Source organism: Triticum urartu, chromosome 7 (genome assembly GCF_003073215.2).
Source record: "Triticum urartu cultivar G1812 chromosome 7, Tu2.1, whole genome shotgun sequence".
NCBI lineage: Eukaryota > Viridiplantae > Streptophyta > Magnoliopsida > Poales > Poaceae > Triticum > Triticum urartu.
Window position 1 is genome coordinate 603,024,734 of NC_053028.1, and position 17,461 is coordinate 603,042,194.

Sequence of the window (17,461 nt, forward strand, 5' to 3'; positions counted from 1 at the left end):
AAACAGGCTCTGGAAAGATACTACCAAAAGCTTATGTCTCACTTGCTAAAACTTCCCCCTTGGTATTTGTTCTTCCTGTAGGGACCCCCCACTTTGAACTGCACCAAAGCGATAGGTTGCTGTGATGCTAAGGTTTATGCCAAATGGACAGAAATCTGCTTCCTTTCCTCTCCATGTGGCGATGTCGCATCTCAGATAGGGTATCGGATTCCACTTAGAACAAGCAACGCTTTGCTCGAATCGGTCTTTCTAGCGTTGTGGTTTTTGTGCTATCAAGATTGCTCAGATTCTTGAAAGGATCAGCATAGGAACTTTGGTCAGAATTTATATTCGTTTATGTATTCTATAATACTATGCTAGAAAACAAAATTTCTGTTCAGATAGCAGATAAAAATGTGTCAGCATCTCGGATCTTTTGATGAAGACTCAATTATGAGAGTAGGTGTCAGAGTTTCTATTTGCAGTGGTAATATAAAAGGAAAGTTGTATCTAGGGAACTAGCAGTGGCGAAGCTAGAAATTTTGTGAAGCCTGGGCAAACTTGAGCCTAAGTATAAAATAACTCCAAACATCTGAGTTTGGTCCAAAGAGGGTGAGAGGGGGGGCATAGGCCCCCTCGGCCTCAACATAGCTCCGCCAATGAATATGAAGTCAAAATATAAATATAGTAGTCGTGCAAATGTAATTTTTAAGTAAATTATTATATAACATATTAATGATCAGTTTCATCGAACAAAATAAAGTTGAGACTTAGACAACATAAGTCTTAGAATGAGGCCATGCATAGGACCAAATCCCATAGGTCTCGGGGTCCCATCCACCCTTCTGATGGTTTTACTTACTGTGATCTTTGGTTGCACCTCGCAGCTGTTATTTTCATGTCTGCAGCAGTGGCAGTGATCCCTGTGTATGTCAGAGCACGCAACCTAAGACACTGGTTTGAACTGGCCCTAGTTCTCCTGGTGAGTGCTTGTCCATGTGCTCTGGTGCTGTCGACACCTGTGGCAACCTTCTGCGCGCTACTGAGGGCCGCGAGGACCGGGCTCCTCATCAAAGGAGGGGATGTCCTTGAGTCCTTGGCCAGTATCAAAGTTGCTGCCTTCGACAAGACTGGTACAATCACTAGAGGCGAGTTCTCTGTCGAGGAGTTTCAGACAGTTGGTGAGCGTGTTTCGAAGCAACAACTTATTTACTGGTGAGTGTGGCGTCCATATCAGAATGCTCAAAATTCTTCAACGACATTATGTGCTTCGATCTTCTTGCAGTATTTTAATTCCATGACTGTTGCAGGGTTTCAAGCATCGAGAGCAGGTCGAGCCACCCAATGGCATCTGCTCTTGTTGGTTATGCTCCATCAAACTCTGTAGAGACAAAATCAGAAAATGTTGCTGAGTTTCAAATCTATCCTGGCGAGGGGATTTACGGTGAAATTGATGGAGAGGGCGTATATGTTGGGAACAAAAGGATCTTGGCAAGGGCATCGTGTCAAACAGGTTGGTGAAATGTGAACTCAGCATTTACATATTCAATGTTGACAACATTCTTTTGCTATTTACAATTGGACTTACTGTTTAATAAGAGACAAACCTACCCATGCATGAAGTTACTGAAATGAGCATTGCTCAGTAGCATTAAGTTAGTCATTTTTACAGTATATTTTTCTTCATTCTTCTATTTTGTTTAATCAAAACACAGTTTTCTGTTGAAATCTTGAGCTATTAACTCATCATGTGCAACTTTTTTTGTTCTATAGTTCCAGACATAGTAGAACACATGAAAGGAGTTACCATCGGATACGTGGCCTGCAACAAGGAATTGATTGGGGTATTCAGCCTATCGGATTCATGCCGAACTGGGTCAACCGAGGCCATCAAGGAGTTGAGATCATTGGGCATAAAGTCAGTGATGCTTACTGGCGATAGTACTGCCGCTGCCACACATGCGCAAAACCAGGTAATGATTTCTTCTTTTTCTTCTGGAGAATAGGTGGATCTTATTGTTTTGTATTTTCCTTTCTCTAGTGGATACAAATGCAACACCTTCTGATTTTGCTGTTTCTTTTCTTTTTGTGGCAGCTGGGGAACATACTAGCCGAGGTTCATGCTGAACTTCTGCCAGAAGACAAAGTGAGAATTGTTGATGAACTGAAGGCAAGAGATGGCCCTACACTGATGATTAGCGACGGCATGAATGATGCCCCAGCACTGGCTAAGGCTGATGTTGGAGTCTCCATGGGTGTGTCCGGTTCAGCCGTCGCAATGGAGACGAGTCACATTACTCTGATGTCGAATGACATCCGCAGGATCCCAAAGGCTATCAAGCTGGTCAGGAGGACACACCGGACCATCGTCGTGAACATTGTCTTCTCGGTGACTACGAAGCTTGCAATTGTTGCACTTGCGTTTGCCGGGCATCCGCTTATTTGGGCAGCAGTCCTTGCTGATGTTGGCACATGCTTGTTGGTGATCATGTACAGCATGCTGCTACTGAGGGAGAAAGGCAGTGGAAAGGTGGCGAAGAAATGCTGTGCTTCTTCTCACTCAAAAAAGCATGAGCATAGTACTTCCCACCACCACTGCTCCAATGGTCATCAGCATGAGCATGTATCTGCAGGCAAGCATTCTTGCCATGATCATCACCATGAGCATGATCACCACAAAGAGCCTAGCAACCTGCATTCCACAGACAAGCATGGCTGCCATGATCATCACCATGAGCATGATCACCATAAAGAGCCGAGCAACCTGCATTCCACAGACAAGCATGGCTGCCATGATCATGGCCATGGCCATAGCCACTGCAAAGAGCCGAGCAGCCATTAGAGGGAGGGACGAAGTGTATGGATGGGGAAGATTACTGATGGCGCACCCCCAGGCGGTGCGCCATTAGAATGTTTTTTTCATAGCAATGGCGCACCAGTGGGACAGTGCGCCATAAGTATACTCTTTTTTAGATAGCAATGGCGCACCAGCCACCCGTGCGCCATAAGTAAGAATTTCTTTTTTTACTTTTTAAAAAATGAATATGAATATGAAACAGTAATATTTTTTTATAAAAATAGTAATAATTGTTGTTTAACAACAATTATAGTCTACACTTTATTATTATTATTATTTTAAAAATGAATATGAATATGAAACAGTAATATTTTTTTATAAAAACAGTAATAATTGTTGTTTAACAACAATTAGTAAGCATGCACGTGCAACGCACGTCTCAAACGTAAAACATGTGAATTCACATAATATATAAAAAATAAACGTTTTTCAAAATATAAATCAAATGGATACACAATGTTTGATGTCGCTCAAATTGTATTTTCAAAAGCGAGACACAATAGTGGTTATGTTGCTGCATAGAGTAATAGCAGGAAAATATTCTCATTTAAATAAAATCAACAATTATTTATTAATGCAGTAATATAGGCATGTAGTATAGTCTTCTCTTCGAGTGTAGCCAGGAAAAAAGTATAAACTGCCTTACGGTGCAATTATATTGTTGAAGATGCTTAATTCTTGAATATTATTTTATTCTACTAATCTGCATAGCAAAATATATATTTGTACTAATTTGGATCAAATTATATATATTTTTTGGTTGTGTGGACTGCCAAAATTATATAGCTACCTACTATGGATAATAGGAAATAGAAGATGATATGTGACTACAACGACTTCTATATGAAATAAAGATGATTTACAAGAACTAATTGAAATGTAAAAGAGCTAAAAGAAATCCAATAATTATCATGATAGAAAATATTTATCCGGTTTTGTATGTGTTTATGCTTTGGCAACCATACTAACTTACAATGATGTAAGGCGCTTTATACGTATAGAAATTGAAATAAGTTATGAAGAAAAATAAAGATGGAAGGAAAAGTATTCTAGAGTATTTGTCAAGCTTAACCTTATCAAGCTTTCAGGTCAGCTTCTAAATTACAAAAAAATGATGAATCCTCAAATAAGAAAAAGCCAACAATTTGCAACATGCTACAAAACTGGTGAAGATAGAAAGCATTCATCCTCTTTTTCCTTGTTGTAAGGAGTAGCTTCAGCATACATTTGTAACTGTGTAATACCTGATCTGGAAAAAGTTGTTCATTATTATTATTGGAGGAAAGAGGCGCGCAGACAAAGAAAGAGAGGCGGTGCAAATAAGGCCTTAAACAGCATGTGACCCGTTTTAGATGTATAGAATCATGTAACTGAAATAGTAGTACATCTTCAATATCTTGCCTCCTACTGAATCTTACATAATTTACTGGATTGCTATGCAATTATGTTAAAGTGACGCGTGTAAAGTTTTCTCTAAGAATGAATCATATATTCTGATTTCCAACCTATCCCTCGAGATAGTGCCTAGGCAGGTGCAACCCACCTTAATTCCAGGTAAAGCAACATCATAGGTAAAACACACACTGATCAAATAGCACAAATAAGGCAATTCTAATCAAGGGGATGGCGTTACCTCTTGATACGGTCCAGTTTAATGCATATGGTGGTACGAAGTAAAGCCCAAGGAAGCCGACATGAACATGAGAAGTAATCATGGGAAATAGACTCTACATCTTGACTTCTTCAGTATCCCTCCTGATCCTACTTTGTAAGACAAGATTGCTGCATTCTTATGTACGTGCAATATATAATTACACATTTTCAGTACAGCAATCGGCAACCTAAGATAATCCCAAATCTATAATTCTAGATTGCTTGAAGCCACATGATTCTTATTTAATATGCACGTGCACCCACTGAACAGACACTTTGTCGGTGTGGGTGCTGCGAACGGAGCTGAAGTCAACGCGGATGCCGATGGTTGCCGGAGAGCATGCCCTGGACGTGGATGAAGTAGTCGCAGTAGCGGCAGAAGAGCGCCTGGCCTCCAAACAGAAGAAGATGGCGGCGATAGCACGTGTGTTCCTGGAGGAAGACGAAGCTCCTCGCGCTTCCCCCATCGTGGCTAGCGTGCATGATGACGGCAGGCGGCTCGCGACTAGCTTCCTAATAGCATGGATGTGTCCGAGATAAGTTTTTTAATAGGATGGATTTGTCTGAGATTAGTTTCCTAATAGGATGGATGCACTCTGATTTAGTTTCCTAGAATAGGATGCACCCGTGATTATTAGTTTCCTAATTGCTCAAGCGTGGAGTTTCATATTTTCCTCCACGGTGGAGTACGGTCAGTCAATGTAAATTGCTAAGTGCACACAGAAAATGGTTTAGGTTAAGGCTAACCGTTAGATTGATTTTAGTGGGCCTAATCGTCGGTGGTATTGGATCTGTGTACGCTTTGTGGGGTGTGCTTAAAGAAGTTCTTGTTTGATTGTTTAATAGTAGTATAGATTTAATAGTAGTATGGAAGTATAGATTCTAGATTGCTTGAAGCCCCATGATTCTTATTTAATATGTAATGCACGTGCACCCACTGAACAGACACTTTGTCGGCGTGGGTGCTGCGAACGGTGCTGAAGTCAACACGGATGCCGATGGTTGCCGGAGAGCATGCCCTGGACGTGGATGAAGTAGTCGCAGTAGCGGCAGAAGAGCGCCTGGCCTCCAAACAGAAGAAGATGGCGGCGATAGCACGTGTGTTCCTGGAGGAAGACGAAGCTCCTCGCGCTTCCCCCATCGTGGCTAGCGTGCATGATGGTGGCATGCGGCTCGCGATTAGCTTCCTAATAGGATGGATGCGTCCGAGATAAATTTTTTAATAGGATGGATTTGTCTGAGATTAGTTTCCTAATAGGATGGATGCACTCTGATTTAGTTTCCTAGAATAGGATGCACCCGTGATTATTAATTTCCTAATTGCTCAGGCGTGGAGTTTCATATTTTCCTCCACGGTGGAGTACGGTCAGTCAATGTAAATTGCTAAGTGCACACAGAAAATGGTTTAGGTTAAGGCTAACCGTTAGATTGATTTTAGTGGTCCTAATCGTGCGGTGGTATTGGATCTGTGTACGCTTTGTGGGGTGTGCTTAAAGAAGTTCTTGTTTGATTGTTTAATAGTAGTATAGATTTAATAGTAGTATGGAAGTATAGATTCTAGATTGCTTGAAGCCCCATGATTCTTATTTAATATGTAATGCACGTGCACCCACCGAACAGACACTTTGTCGGCGTGGGTGCTGCGAACGGTGCTGAAGTCAACACGGATGCCGATGGTTGCCGGAGAGCATGCCCTGGACGTGGATAAAGTAGTCGCAGTAGCGGCAGAAGAGCGCCTGGCCTCCAAACAGAAGAAGATGGCGGCGATAGCACGTGTGTTCCCGGAGGAAGACGAAGCTCCTCGCGCTTCCCCCATCGTGGCTAGCGTGCATGATGGTGGCATGCGGCTCGCGATTAGCTTCCTAATAGGATGGATGCGTCCGAGATAAATTTTGTAATAGGATGGATTTGTTTGAGATTAGTTTCCTAATAGGATGGATGCACTCTGATTTAGTTTCCTAGAATAGGATGCACCCGTGATTATTAGTTTCCTAATTGCTCAGGCGTGGAGTTTCATATTTTCCTCCACGGTGGAGTACGGTCAGTCAATGTAAATTGCTAAGTGCACACAGAAAATGGTTTAGGTTAAGTCTAACCGTTAGATTGATTTTAGTGGGCCTAATCGTGCGGTGGTATTGGATCTGTGTACGCTTTGTGGGGTGTGCTTAAAGAAGTTCTTGTTTGATTGTTTAATAGTAGTATAGATGTGTTCCCGGAGGAAGACGAAGCTCCTCGCGCTTCCCCCATCGTGGCTAGCGTGCATGATGGCGGCAGGCGGCTCGCGATTAGCTTCCTAATAGGATGGATGTGTCCGAGATAAGTTTTTTAATAGGATGGATTTGTCTGAGATTAGTTTCCTAATAGGATGGATGCACTCTGATTTAGTTTCCTAAAATAGGATGCGCCCGTGATTATTAGTTTCCTAATTGCTCAGGCATGGAGTTTCATATTTTCCTCCACGGTGGAGTACGGTCAGTCAATGTAAATTGCTAAGTGCACACAGAAAATGATTTAGGTTAAGGCTAACCGTTAGATTGATTTTAGTGGGCCTAATCATGCGGTGGTATTGGATCTGTGTACGCTTTGTGGGGTGTGCTTAAAGAAGTTCTTGTTTGATTGTTTAATAGTAGTATAGATTGTAGTCTACACTTTTTTTATTATTATTTAAAAAAATGAATATGAATATGAAACAGTAATATATTTTTATAAAAACAGTAATAATTTTTTAAAAAATATCATCAAATTTGTTATTTGAAAATATCATCGGCGACGGTGGAGCGGGGGAGGGTGCGGGGGGTGCTCGTCAGCGGCGGTGGAGCGGGGGAGGATGCGGGGGGTGCTCGTCGGCGACGGTGGAGCGGGGGAGGGTGCGGTGGGTCGGCGGCGGCGATGGAGCTAGCAGGGGAGGGTGCGGGTGGGATCGAGATGGAGATGGAGGGGGATAGCGATTGAGATGGAGGGGGATCGAGATCGAGATGGAGGGGGAATCGAGATCGAGATGAAGGGGGGTCGAGATCGAGTGTCCTCATGAATTCAAAAAGTGCCCATGAAATTTAAAAATATTCATGATATCAAAAAGTTCCCATGAAATACAATCGAGAAATGAAGGCTACGATTTAAATACAATCGATCTTAGCTAGCTATCTGTTTACAATCTTCTTGCCCTTCTTTTTCGCAAATGGAGTTCTTCTGTGGAACGGACGTCCTTTAGATAGGGTGGTCCTGCTTCTTCTTATGGTGTATGCTGCTACTTCATCGTCGTCGTCATGTTTGATCTTCGGGTCGCCGTACTTGTCGAAGTCTTGCTCATTGGCTACTCCATCCATTCCGATGATCTTCCTTTTGCTCTCCTCACGACAACACGACTGGGCTTTGACGGGTCGGTAATGAAGAAGCATTGGTTCACTTGGGAAGCCAGTACCCATGGCTCATTTTTCGCGGTGACGTTTGCGACCGCGGTCTTGGATTTGGCTTCGGGTATAACCATGGTGCAAATGAGGTAATTTCACCACTTAATTTTGATAAATCTATAATGCAAATAAGGTGAGGAGGAGGAGGCAGCCGACAAGCTTGGAGAAGGAGGTGAAGGAAATGAAGTGGGTAAAGTGAGTGTGTAGGTGTGGCTGTCCAAAATATCTAGCTGGTCCCAGGTTACTAATGGCGCACCATACAGCCATGCGCCATTAGTAACCCATTAGTAGTTTTACAAAAAAGTATATATATACTAATAGCACCGTGGCATAGTGTGCCATTACTAGTTTAAACTAGTAATGGCGCACTTTGCAACGGTGCGCCATTAATAGTTTTGCAAAAAAAAATACAGTAATGACGCACTCCATGTCTGGTGCGCCATTACTAGTTAGAATTACTAATGGCGCACTTTTCCAGGATGCGCCATTAGTGTGTTTGCAAAAATGAAAAAAATTGTTACTTGTGGCGCACCTTGTGCCTAGTGCGCCATTAGTGTCTTCCACACTAATGGCGCATCACCACATGGTGCGCCATTAGTATATAGTAGTGGCGCACCACTTCTCTAGTGCGCCATTAGTGCCAATTTCATCTATAGCCCTTTTCCTAGTAGTGTGGACTCCCGCTTCATGGAGGACGATGAGGAGTGGACATCCATCGACGCCACTCTTATCCGCTGGTTCTACACCACCATCTCGAAGGACCTCTTCCACACAGTGGTATCTGCCGATGATGACGCTCACACCGTTTGGACTAAGCTGAACGGCCTCTTCACTGACAACGCGCTCCAACACAAGGTTTTCTTGCACGGTGAGTTTTTTGGATGCCAACAGCTTGACTCGTCGGTCGACGATTATTGCATGTGCCTCAAGAAGCTTGTCGACGAGCTCCGTGACCTCGGCGAGAAGGTCTCTGACGAGCTCCTCCTCAGCACTCTTATCACCGGCCTGAACGAAGACTTCGGGAATGCCGCCTCCAACACCCCTCTCATCACCAACCCGATCTTTCCCAAGGTCGTCGCGCACCTGAAGCTGGAGGAGAAGAGGATGCGGATGTCGCGCACCCGGGCCTCCCATACGGCTCTCACTGTCGGAACCCGCGGCGATGCACCACCCACCGCTCCGGCTCCCCCGCCACGGCCCGCCCAGGGGCCCCTCCACGTGCAGCCGCCGCCCGGGTTCCCATATCCCGCGCCGCCGCAGGCCCCTCCGCCGCCCCCCGCCGAGCAGCAGCTGCGCCGGGGCGGGCGTCGTGGCCGAGGTGGTCGCAAGCAGCAGCAGCCGCCAGCTGCCCATGGCGGGGCGCCGCGCCAGCCGCAGCACCAGCTCCCGCCGGCGCCCTGGCAGGCAGGCCAGAACCCCTGGACGGGGGTTGTTCACACATACTCCATGCCCATACTGCGCGCCCCCGTCCCCGATGTTTTTGGCGCCCGTCCGGTCCCTCATCAGGCTTTGTACGCGGCCCCTCAGGCATATCCGCCGGCGCCGCTCTACGGCCCCTCGGCGGCCTATGGGCTGCCTCCAGCCGATGGGCTCGTGGCGCCGCCGCCACAGCCTCTGCCGTCGGCCCCGGCCCTCCCGCCGGCACCATGGGACCCCGCGCTGCTAGCGGCTCTCCACACCGCCCCCACGCCACAGCAGTACACCGGTGGTGGCGACTGGTACATGGACACCGGAGCCACGGCTCACATGGCCACCAACCCTAGTAACCTTCTTACCGCTCACCCTGTTCACACTGCTGCTCGCATTACTGTGGGCGACGGTTCTTCCATGCCCATCCCTCTTGTCGGCCATGCTGCTTTTCCTTCTAACTCCGTTCCATTACATCTTTCTAACGTACTCGTTTCACCTGACATCATTAAAAATCTTGTTTCTGTTCGTTCTCTTACACGTGAAAATCCTGTCACCGTCGAATTTGACATGTTTGGCTTTTCTGTTAAGGATGCCCGTACTCGGATGGTGCTCCACCGATGTGACAGGCCCGACGATCTCTACCCGGTCCACTCCTCCACATCCTCCATCACTGCACCCATGGCGCTTTCCGCTGGAGTGGACCTTTCGCATGCTCGTCTTGGTCATTCCAACCCTGCCACCCTTCGTCATATTCTTCGCAGTTTTTCATTCACGTGTAATAAGATCGACGATCACACTTGTCATGCTTGTTGTCTCGGCAAACATACTCGTTTACCCTTTAGCACTTCCTCGCATGTTGCTTCATACCCATTTGAGTTAATTCATAGTGATGTTTGGACCTCTCTTGTTGCAAGTAACACGAGCTATCTCTATTATCTTGTTATCCTTGATGATTTTTCGCACTATGTGTGGACCTTCCCGTTGCGGCGAAAGTCGGATTCTGTTGCCACTCTCACCGCATTCTACTCCTATGTCTCCACGCAGTTTGGTTGCCCCATTCATGTGTTGCAAACAGACAACGAGAAGGAGTTCGATAATCTTGCAATCCGCAACCTTCTCGCCGCACATGGCACGATTTTTCGTCTCACTTGCCCGTACACTTCACAACAAAATGGCCGCGCTGAGCGCGTGCTTCGCACTCTTAATGACTGCGTTCGCACCCTTCTCTTTCACACCAACGTGCCACCACGTTTCTGGCCTGACGCGCTCGCCACCGCATCACTACTCCTTAACATCCGTCCCTGTCGCACTCGCGGGAATTTTGCTCCTCATCATCTTTTGTTCGGCACACCACCTTCCTACACCGACCTTCGCATTTTCGGTTGCTTGTGCTACCCTAGCATCGCTTCCACTACTTCTCATAAGCTCGCACCATGGTCTGTGGCCTGTATTTTTCTTGGCTATCCCCCCAACACCAAAGGCTACCGCTGCTATGATCCTATCTCACATCGGGTCATCACTTCCGGACACGTTTACTTTGATGAGATGGTTTTTCCATTTCAGCAGGTACCTTTGGATGTTGCGGCCTTGCCCGCTCCTGGTGACGGCCGCTCGGGCGCTTCTCTCAGGCCGCCTCCTGGCTTTGAGGGTGCCCCCTGTGCCCCGGGTCGAGTTCCTGCCCGGCCGGTTTCCTTAGGGGTTGCACCCCTCCCGGCGCCTGCGACGCCCCCTGCGACACCATCAGCGCAGGCCTCCTTGGCGCCCCCCCGCGCCCTCGCCGGCGGCCTTGCCCGCGGCGACCTTCCCCGCGCCCTGGCCGGCGGCCTCACCCGCGGTCTCACCCGCGGCATCAGTGGCGGCGGGCTCTTCTTCGTCCTCGCCCGTTGCCCCGGACTTGCTGCCCCGCCCGATGACTCGCTGTCGGGCCGGTACCTTCCGCCCGAGTACGCGGTACACCAGCGATGAGTATCTTCTCGCCGCTTCCGTCTCCGAGCCGTCCCCTCTCCCATCGTCAGCTCGAGCCGCCCTTCGGGACCCTCATGGGCTCGCTGCGATGCAGGAAGAGTTCGATGCGCTCCAACGGAACCGCACCTGGCAGCTTGTCCCTCGGCCACCTCATGCCAACATCATCACGTGCAAGTGGGTCTTTCGGCATAAGACTCGTCCCGACGGGACTCTCAAGCGCTACAAAGCTCGCTGGGTGGTTCGAGGCTTTCGGCAACGTGCGGGCGTGGACTTCACCGACACTTTTGCTCCGGTTGTTAAACCGGGCACGATCCGCACCGTGCTTCAGCTGGCCGTCTCCCGATCTTGGCCCGTGCATCAGTTGGACGTCTCCAACGCCTTCTTGTACGGCCACCTCGCCGAGCAGGTGTTCTGTGAGCAGCCCACCGGCTTCGTGGACGCCACACATCCGGACCATGTGTGCTTGCTCTCCCGTTCTGTTTACGGGTTGAAGCAGGCGCCTCGGGCCTGGTACCAGCGCATCGCTGCCTTCCTGCAGACGCTCGGATTTACATCGACCCGCTCCGACGCGTCCCTCTTCGTGTACCATCACGGGGTTGACACGGCCTACTTGTTGCTCTACGCCGACGACATCATCCTGACGGCTTCCACTGTCGCGCTTCTCCAGCGGCTTACTGCTCGTGTTCGCGATGAGTTTGCCCTGAAGGACTTGGGGCCCCTCCACTACTTCCTCGGCATTGAGGTGGTTCAACGGCCAGATGGGTTCTTTCTGCATCAGCAGCGTTACGCCCATGAGCTTCTCGATCGTGCCGGCATGCTTAACTGCAAGCCTGCTCCCACGCCTGTTGACACCAAGGCCAAGGTTTCAGCTCTGGAGGGCTCTCTCGCATCCGACGCGGCCTTCTATCGCTCCATTGTGGGTACCTTGCAGTACCTCACTCTGACGCGCCCCGACTTGCAGTATCCCGTTCAGCAGGTCTGTCTTCACATGCATGCTCCGCGTGACTCTCACTGGACCTTGGTGAAACGTATCCTCCGTTACATACGCGGCACTACGTCCATGGGACTTACACTGACGGCCTCCGCCTCTACCAACCTCGTCGCCTACTCTGATGCGGACTGAGCTAGCTGCCCGGACACACGGCGCTCCACTTCAGGGTACTGTGTCTACCTTGGGCCGTCTCTGATCTCTTGGTCCTCCAAGCGACAGCCCACAGTCTCTCGCTCGAGTGCCGAGGCAGAGTATCGGGAAGTGGCTAACGCCGTTGCCGAATGCTCTTGGCTTCGTCGGCTGCTCCAGGAGTTGCTTTGTGATATTCACAAGGCCACACTCGTCTACTGCGACAACGTCTCCGCCGTGTACCTCTCCGCCAACCCGGTCCATCATTGACGAACGAAGCACATTGAGCTCGACATACACTTTGTTCGTGAGCAGGTGGCCCTTGGGCGCATCCGGGTCCTCCACGTCCCGACGGCGCAACAGTTTGCCGATGTTATGACAAAAGGACTGCCTACTTCTGTTTTCGAGGAGTTCAGGTCCAGTCTTTACGTCTCCGGCGACGCTTCGACTGGGGGGGGGGGTGTTGAATATATGGTTTGTGCATGTATATTGTATAGTCCGGCCCATCTCCTAGTCATTGTATAGTTGAGGTTGTGGCCCACCTTGTACTCCATATATACGTGCGCTCTGCAGCGATCAATACATCGAGTTGCATTGCCAAAATATTCGTTTCCAACAGAAGCTACGAATAGCTATAGCAAGATAATTGACCGACCACATGCATGTGTTCCGCTCCGATTTGACCACACAGGAGTAGTGCAGAATGTCAAGAAGAATAGCGTACAGCGAAAGACACGCACACATGCACTCATGCACAGACTAGCTAGCTAGTAGCATAAAAGGTGATTGAACTCAACTCATGGAGGCTAGCTAGCTTCTCTGATTTTACCAATGGTACGCATAACAGCTAGCTACCACCTAAACACTTAGCAGGATGCATCCATGTCCATGTGCATGCAACCCTTGTGGGTTTGTTTCTAGATATTTCGATATGCACAGGACATACGGACATGCATGGCTGTTGGCCGGCCGTTTGGTCTTGCGTGGGCGAGTGCTTGCTGAGGAAGTGCACATATGTGTGATGAACTTTCATTAATTGTGCATGCTCACTGTCTTGTCTTGTTCGATCTGCCTTGTTTGGTTGATGGCTTGCTAGAATTAAACATGTCCATTCTGTTGTTGCGTTTTTATTTGCTGAAATGAATTATTTCTTCTGGGAAATAGCAAGGAGCGCATTACACATACTATGAACGAAAAAGTTGTGGGGAGTACCTAACGTGTTCATAGTACTATAATCATGCTGAGGGAGTCTTGGATTAGGGGGTGTTCGGGTAGCCGGACTATACCTTCAACCGGACTTCTGGACTATGAAGATACAAGATTGAAGACTTCGTCCCGTGCCCAGATGAGACTTTCCTTGGCGTGGAAGGCAAGCTTGGCGATGCGGATATTCAAGATCTCCTACCATTGTAACCGACTCTATGTAACCCTAACCCTATCCGGTGTCTATATAAATCGGAGGGTTGTAGTCCGTAGGACATCAACTCCATATACAACAATCATACCGTAGGCTAGCTTCTAGGGTTTAGCCTCCTTGATCTCGTGGTAGATCTACTCTTGTACTACCCATATCATCAATATTAATCAAGCAGGACGTAGGGTTTTACCTCCATCAAGAGGGCCCGAACCTGGGTAAAACATCGTGTTCCCTGCCTCCTGTTACCATCCGGCCTAGACGCACAGTTCGGGACCCCCTACCCGATATCCGCCGGTTTTGACACCGACATTGGTGCTTTCATTGAGAGTTCCTCTGTGTCGTCGCCTTTAGGCCCGATGGCTCCTTTGATCATCAACAACGATGCGGTCCGGGGTGAGACTTTTCTCCCCGGACAGATCTTCGTCTTCGGCGGCTTCGCTCTGCGGGCCAATTCGCTCGGCCACCTGGAGCAGATCGAAAACTACACCCCTGGCCATCAAGTCAGGTTTGGAAGCTTAAACTACACGGCTGACATCCGCGGAGACTTGATCTTCGACGGGTTCGAACCACGGCCAAGCGCGCCGCACTATCTCGAGGGGCATGATCTAGCTCTGCCCCCGGACAGTGTCCTGGAGGCCGCACACGCATCGGTTCCGACCCCTAACTCGGAGCCTATTGCGCCAATCGAGGATGAGCGGTTGGACGTCACCTCGGGGGCTGCGATCCCAAAAGCGATCGAGCCGAACGCTAGTCCCGCACTCTGCACGACCCGTGACTCCGAGGATCCGGACCCCTCCCCGGACTCCGAACCCCCCGCGCCCCTGCCAATCGAATCCGATTGGGCGCCGATAATGGAGTTCACCACCGCAGACATCTTTCAGCATTCGCCTTTTGGCGACATCCTGAATTCTCTTAAGTCTCTCTCTTTATCAGGAGAGCCCTGGCCGGACTACGGTCAGCGAGGGTGGGATACGGACGATGAGGAAATTCAAAGCCCACCCACCACCCACTTTATAGCCACTGTCGACGATCTAACCGACATGCTTGACTTCGGCTCCGAAGACATCGACGGCGTGGACGACGATGTAGGAGACGAACAGGAACCAGCACCTGTAGGGCGCTGGAAGGCCACCTCGTCATATGACATATATATGGTGGATACTCCAAAAGATGGAGATGGCGATGGAACAGTGGGGGATGACGCCCCCAAGAAACAGCCAAAGCGCCGGCGTCAGCGGCGCCGCTCTAAATCCCGCCAAAGCAAAAACGGTGATTCCGGCACGGGAGATAATACTACCCCGGATAGCGCCGAAGAACACCCACCACAGCAAGATTCGGCACAGGAAGATGGAGAAGCCAGCCCTCATGAGAGAGCGGCAGACCGAGAGGTCGAGGATGATAACTATACGCCTCCCTCCAAAGACGAGGCAAGCCTTGATGACGACGATGTAACGCCCCGGTAGTTAAGCTACAGTAACCCTCCGGAAATGATGCCACATCACCTCGGTTAGTGTTGATAATCTCACGTTAGTTCAAAACCGGTTCGAATTCAAATTCAAAATCAAGCAAACAATAAAAGTTTTTAAATATTAAAACTAAAAATGTTCGGAGTGACCCAAATAATGCATAGGTAATTATGGTAAAGAAACCACACTTTTATAAAATGTTTAAGTAAACTAAAATGAGTAAAATAGTAGCTAAAACAATTAAATAAATGCCTTTTTCTTTTATAAAATATTAAACTGTTTAGTTTAGGGGTAAAACTTTTTAAGACAGTAGTTGGAATTGTAACTCCATTTTAGGTGTGGGTTTTATTTTTGTAAAACTATAAAGTATTAAATAAATAAAAACAAACAGAAAAGACAAGGGGGAAAAATAAAACAGAAATAAAAAGAAACCCCCCAGGCTAGCTGGGCCTCGGCCCAGCCAGTGGCCTGCCAGGCCGGCCCACTCCCTCCCCTGGCCTATAACCCCCTGGGGGCACCGAACCCTAGCACTCTACCCATCTCTCCCCTCGCTCCCCTCCTGGCGCCGCCACCCTCCCACGACCGCACAAACCCCCCCCCCCCCCCCTCCCCCTTCCCCCCCCCCTCCCCCTCCCCTTCTGGATCCAGGGCCTCGCCCTCGACGCCGATCGCTGCCTGCGGCGCTCTGTCGCCCCTCGCCGTCACCGGCGTCACTCGATGCCCTGGCGCCCCATCCTCCACCTCGCCCTCCCCGACTGGATCTGAGCCGCGCCCAGGGCGCCGCCACCGCCGCACACCGCCGATGCCTCGTCCCGCCACTGCTTCGCCGGAGCCACCCACCGTCATCGTCGCCTGCTCGTCCTCCTCCCAGCTAGAACGCCCCGAGCCCGGTGCCGCTCGACCCCGACGCCGGCTGCTTCCCCGAACGGCGCCGCCCTCTGCCGCCCCCATCGCCGGCGACCCTGCCGCCACCTTCCCGAGCCCGCTGCCATGACCCCTCCCCCCTCCTATGTGAGCCACTGCCTCCCTCTTCCTCCCTCCTCCTCTATGCGCGCGTGCCGCCGTCACCGTGCTCGCCCGCTGCATCCCATGGCCGCCGTCGCGCCGCACTTGCATGCTGCGCCACCCGCGACCTGCGCCTCGGCCCCCAGCGCGCATCGCCGTCCTGGGCGCGTCCTGCCCCGCGTTGCCGCACCCCCGGGCTCCCCTGCCCGCACTCCGCGGCCGCCATGCGCTCGCGCGCTCACTACCGTCGGCCCTTGCTCGCCCGCTGCCGGCGTTCGCCCCGCGGTGCCCCATCGGCCTACGCCCGGGCTCGCCCAATTGGCGCCCGCATGCCCGCACGCTCACGGGGCTTCGCCCCAGCAACCGCGCCCGTTAGCCCGCTGGACCCCTATGGGCCAATGACAAGGGGGGCCCGCCCCAGAACGTTTTAATTAAAAAAAAGAAGAAGAAAAGAATTAAAAAATATATAATAATAATAAAATTAATTAATTAATTAATTAAGGAATTAATTAAGTTAATTAATTATAATTAGATTAACCTAATCACTAATTAACCTAATTAACTGTTAGTTAATTAAAATAGAGTATGACGATCGGGACCCACCTATCAGGTTGACCAAGTCAACTACTGACGTCATGATGACGTCAGCAGACACTATTCTGGATAATGTTGATTAAATTAAATAAATAAATCCTAAAAATGATTTGAATATTTTAAAATTAATATAAAATAAACCGTAGTTCGGATGGAAAAACTTTGTACATGAAAGTTGCTCAGAACGACGAGACGAAATTGAATACGCAGCCCGTTTATCCGCCACGCATCCCTAGCATAGCGAACACGCAACTTTCCCCCTCTGTTTCATCTGTCCGAAAACGCGAAACACCGGGGATACTTTCCCGGATGTTTCCCCCCTTCACCGGTATCACCTCATACCGCGATAGGGCACCCCTAGCACCGCTACTTGTCATGTCATGCATCGCTATGCATCTGTTTGCTTAAATATTTATTGTTTCTTCCCCCTCTTCTCTCGCTAGACACCGAGGCCGACGCCGCTGCTACCCAGTACGACTACGGAGTTGACGATCCCTCTCTCTTGCCAGAGCAACCAGGCAAGCCCCCCCCTTGATCACCAGATATCGCCTACTCTCCTCTATACTGCTTGCATTAGAGTAGTGT

At 49.4% G+C, this 17,461-nt stretch overlaps 1 protein-coding gene across 1 annotated transcript; it reads left to right on the top strand.

The window, feature by feature from the left end:
• The first annotated feature begins 778 nt into the window (after positions 1-778).
• On the top strand, positions 779-2,936 carry LOC125519146 (cadmium/zinc-transporting ATPase HMA2-like). The gene is made up of 4 exons (XM_048684031.1): positions 779-1,194; positions 1,290-1,492; positions 1,753-1,952; positions 2,075-2,936. Exons 1-4 carry the CDS (start codon positions 779-781, stop codon positions 2,819-2,821), a joined length of 1,566 nt encoding a protein of 521 aa, XP_048539988.1. The 3' UTR covers positions 2,822-2,936.
• Positions 2,937-17,461: the final 14,525 nt, after the last annotated feature.

Coding starts and splice junctions, on each gene's coding strand:
- LOC125519146 (XM_048684031.1), top strand. CDS start 779: ATGCATAGGACCAAATCCCATAGGTCTCGGGGTCCCATCCACCCTTCT. Junction 1,195..1,289: donor AAGCAACAACTTATTTACTG/GTGAGTGTGGCG, acceptor TGACTGTTGCAG/GGTTTCAAGCATCGAGAGCA. Junction 1,953..2,074: donor CCACACATGCGCAAAACCAG/GTAATGATTTCT, acceptor TTTTTGTGGCAG/CTGGGGAACATACTAGCCGA.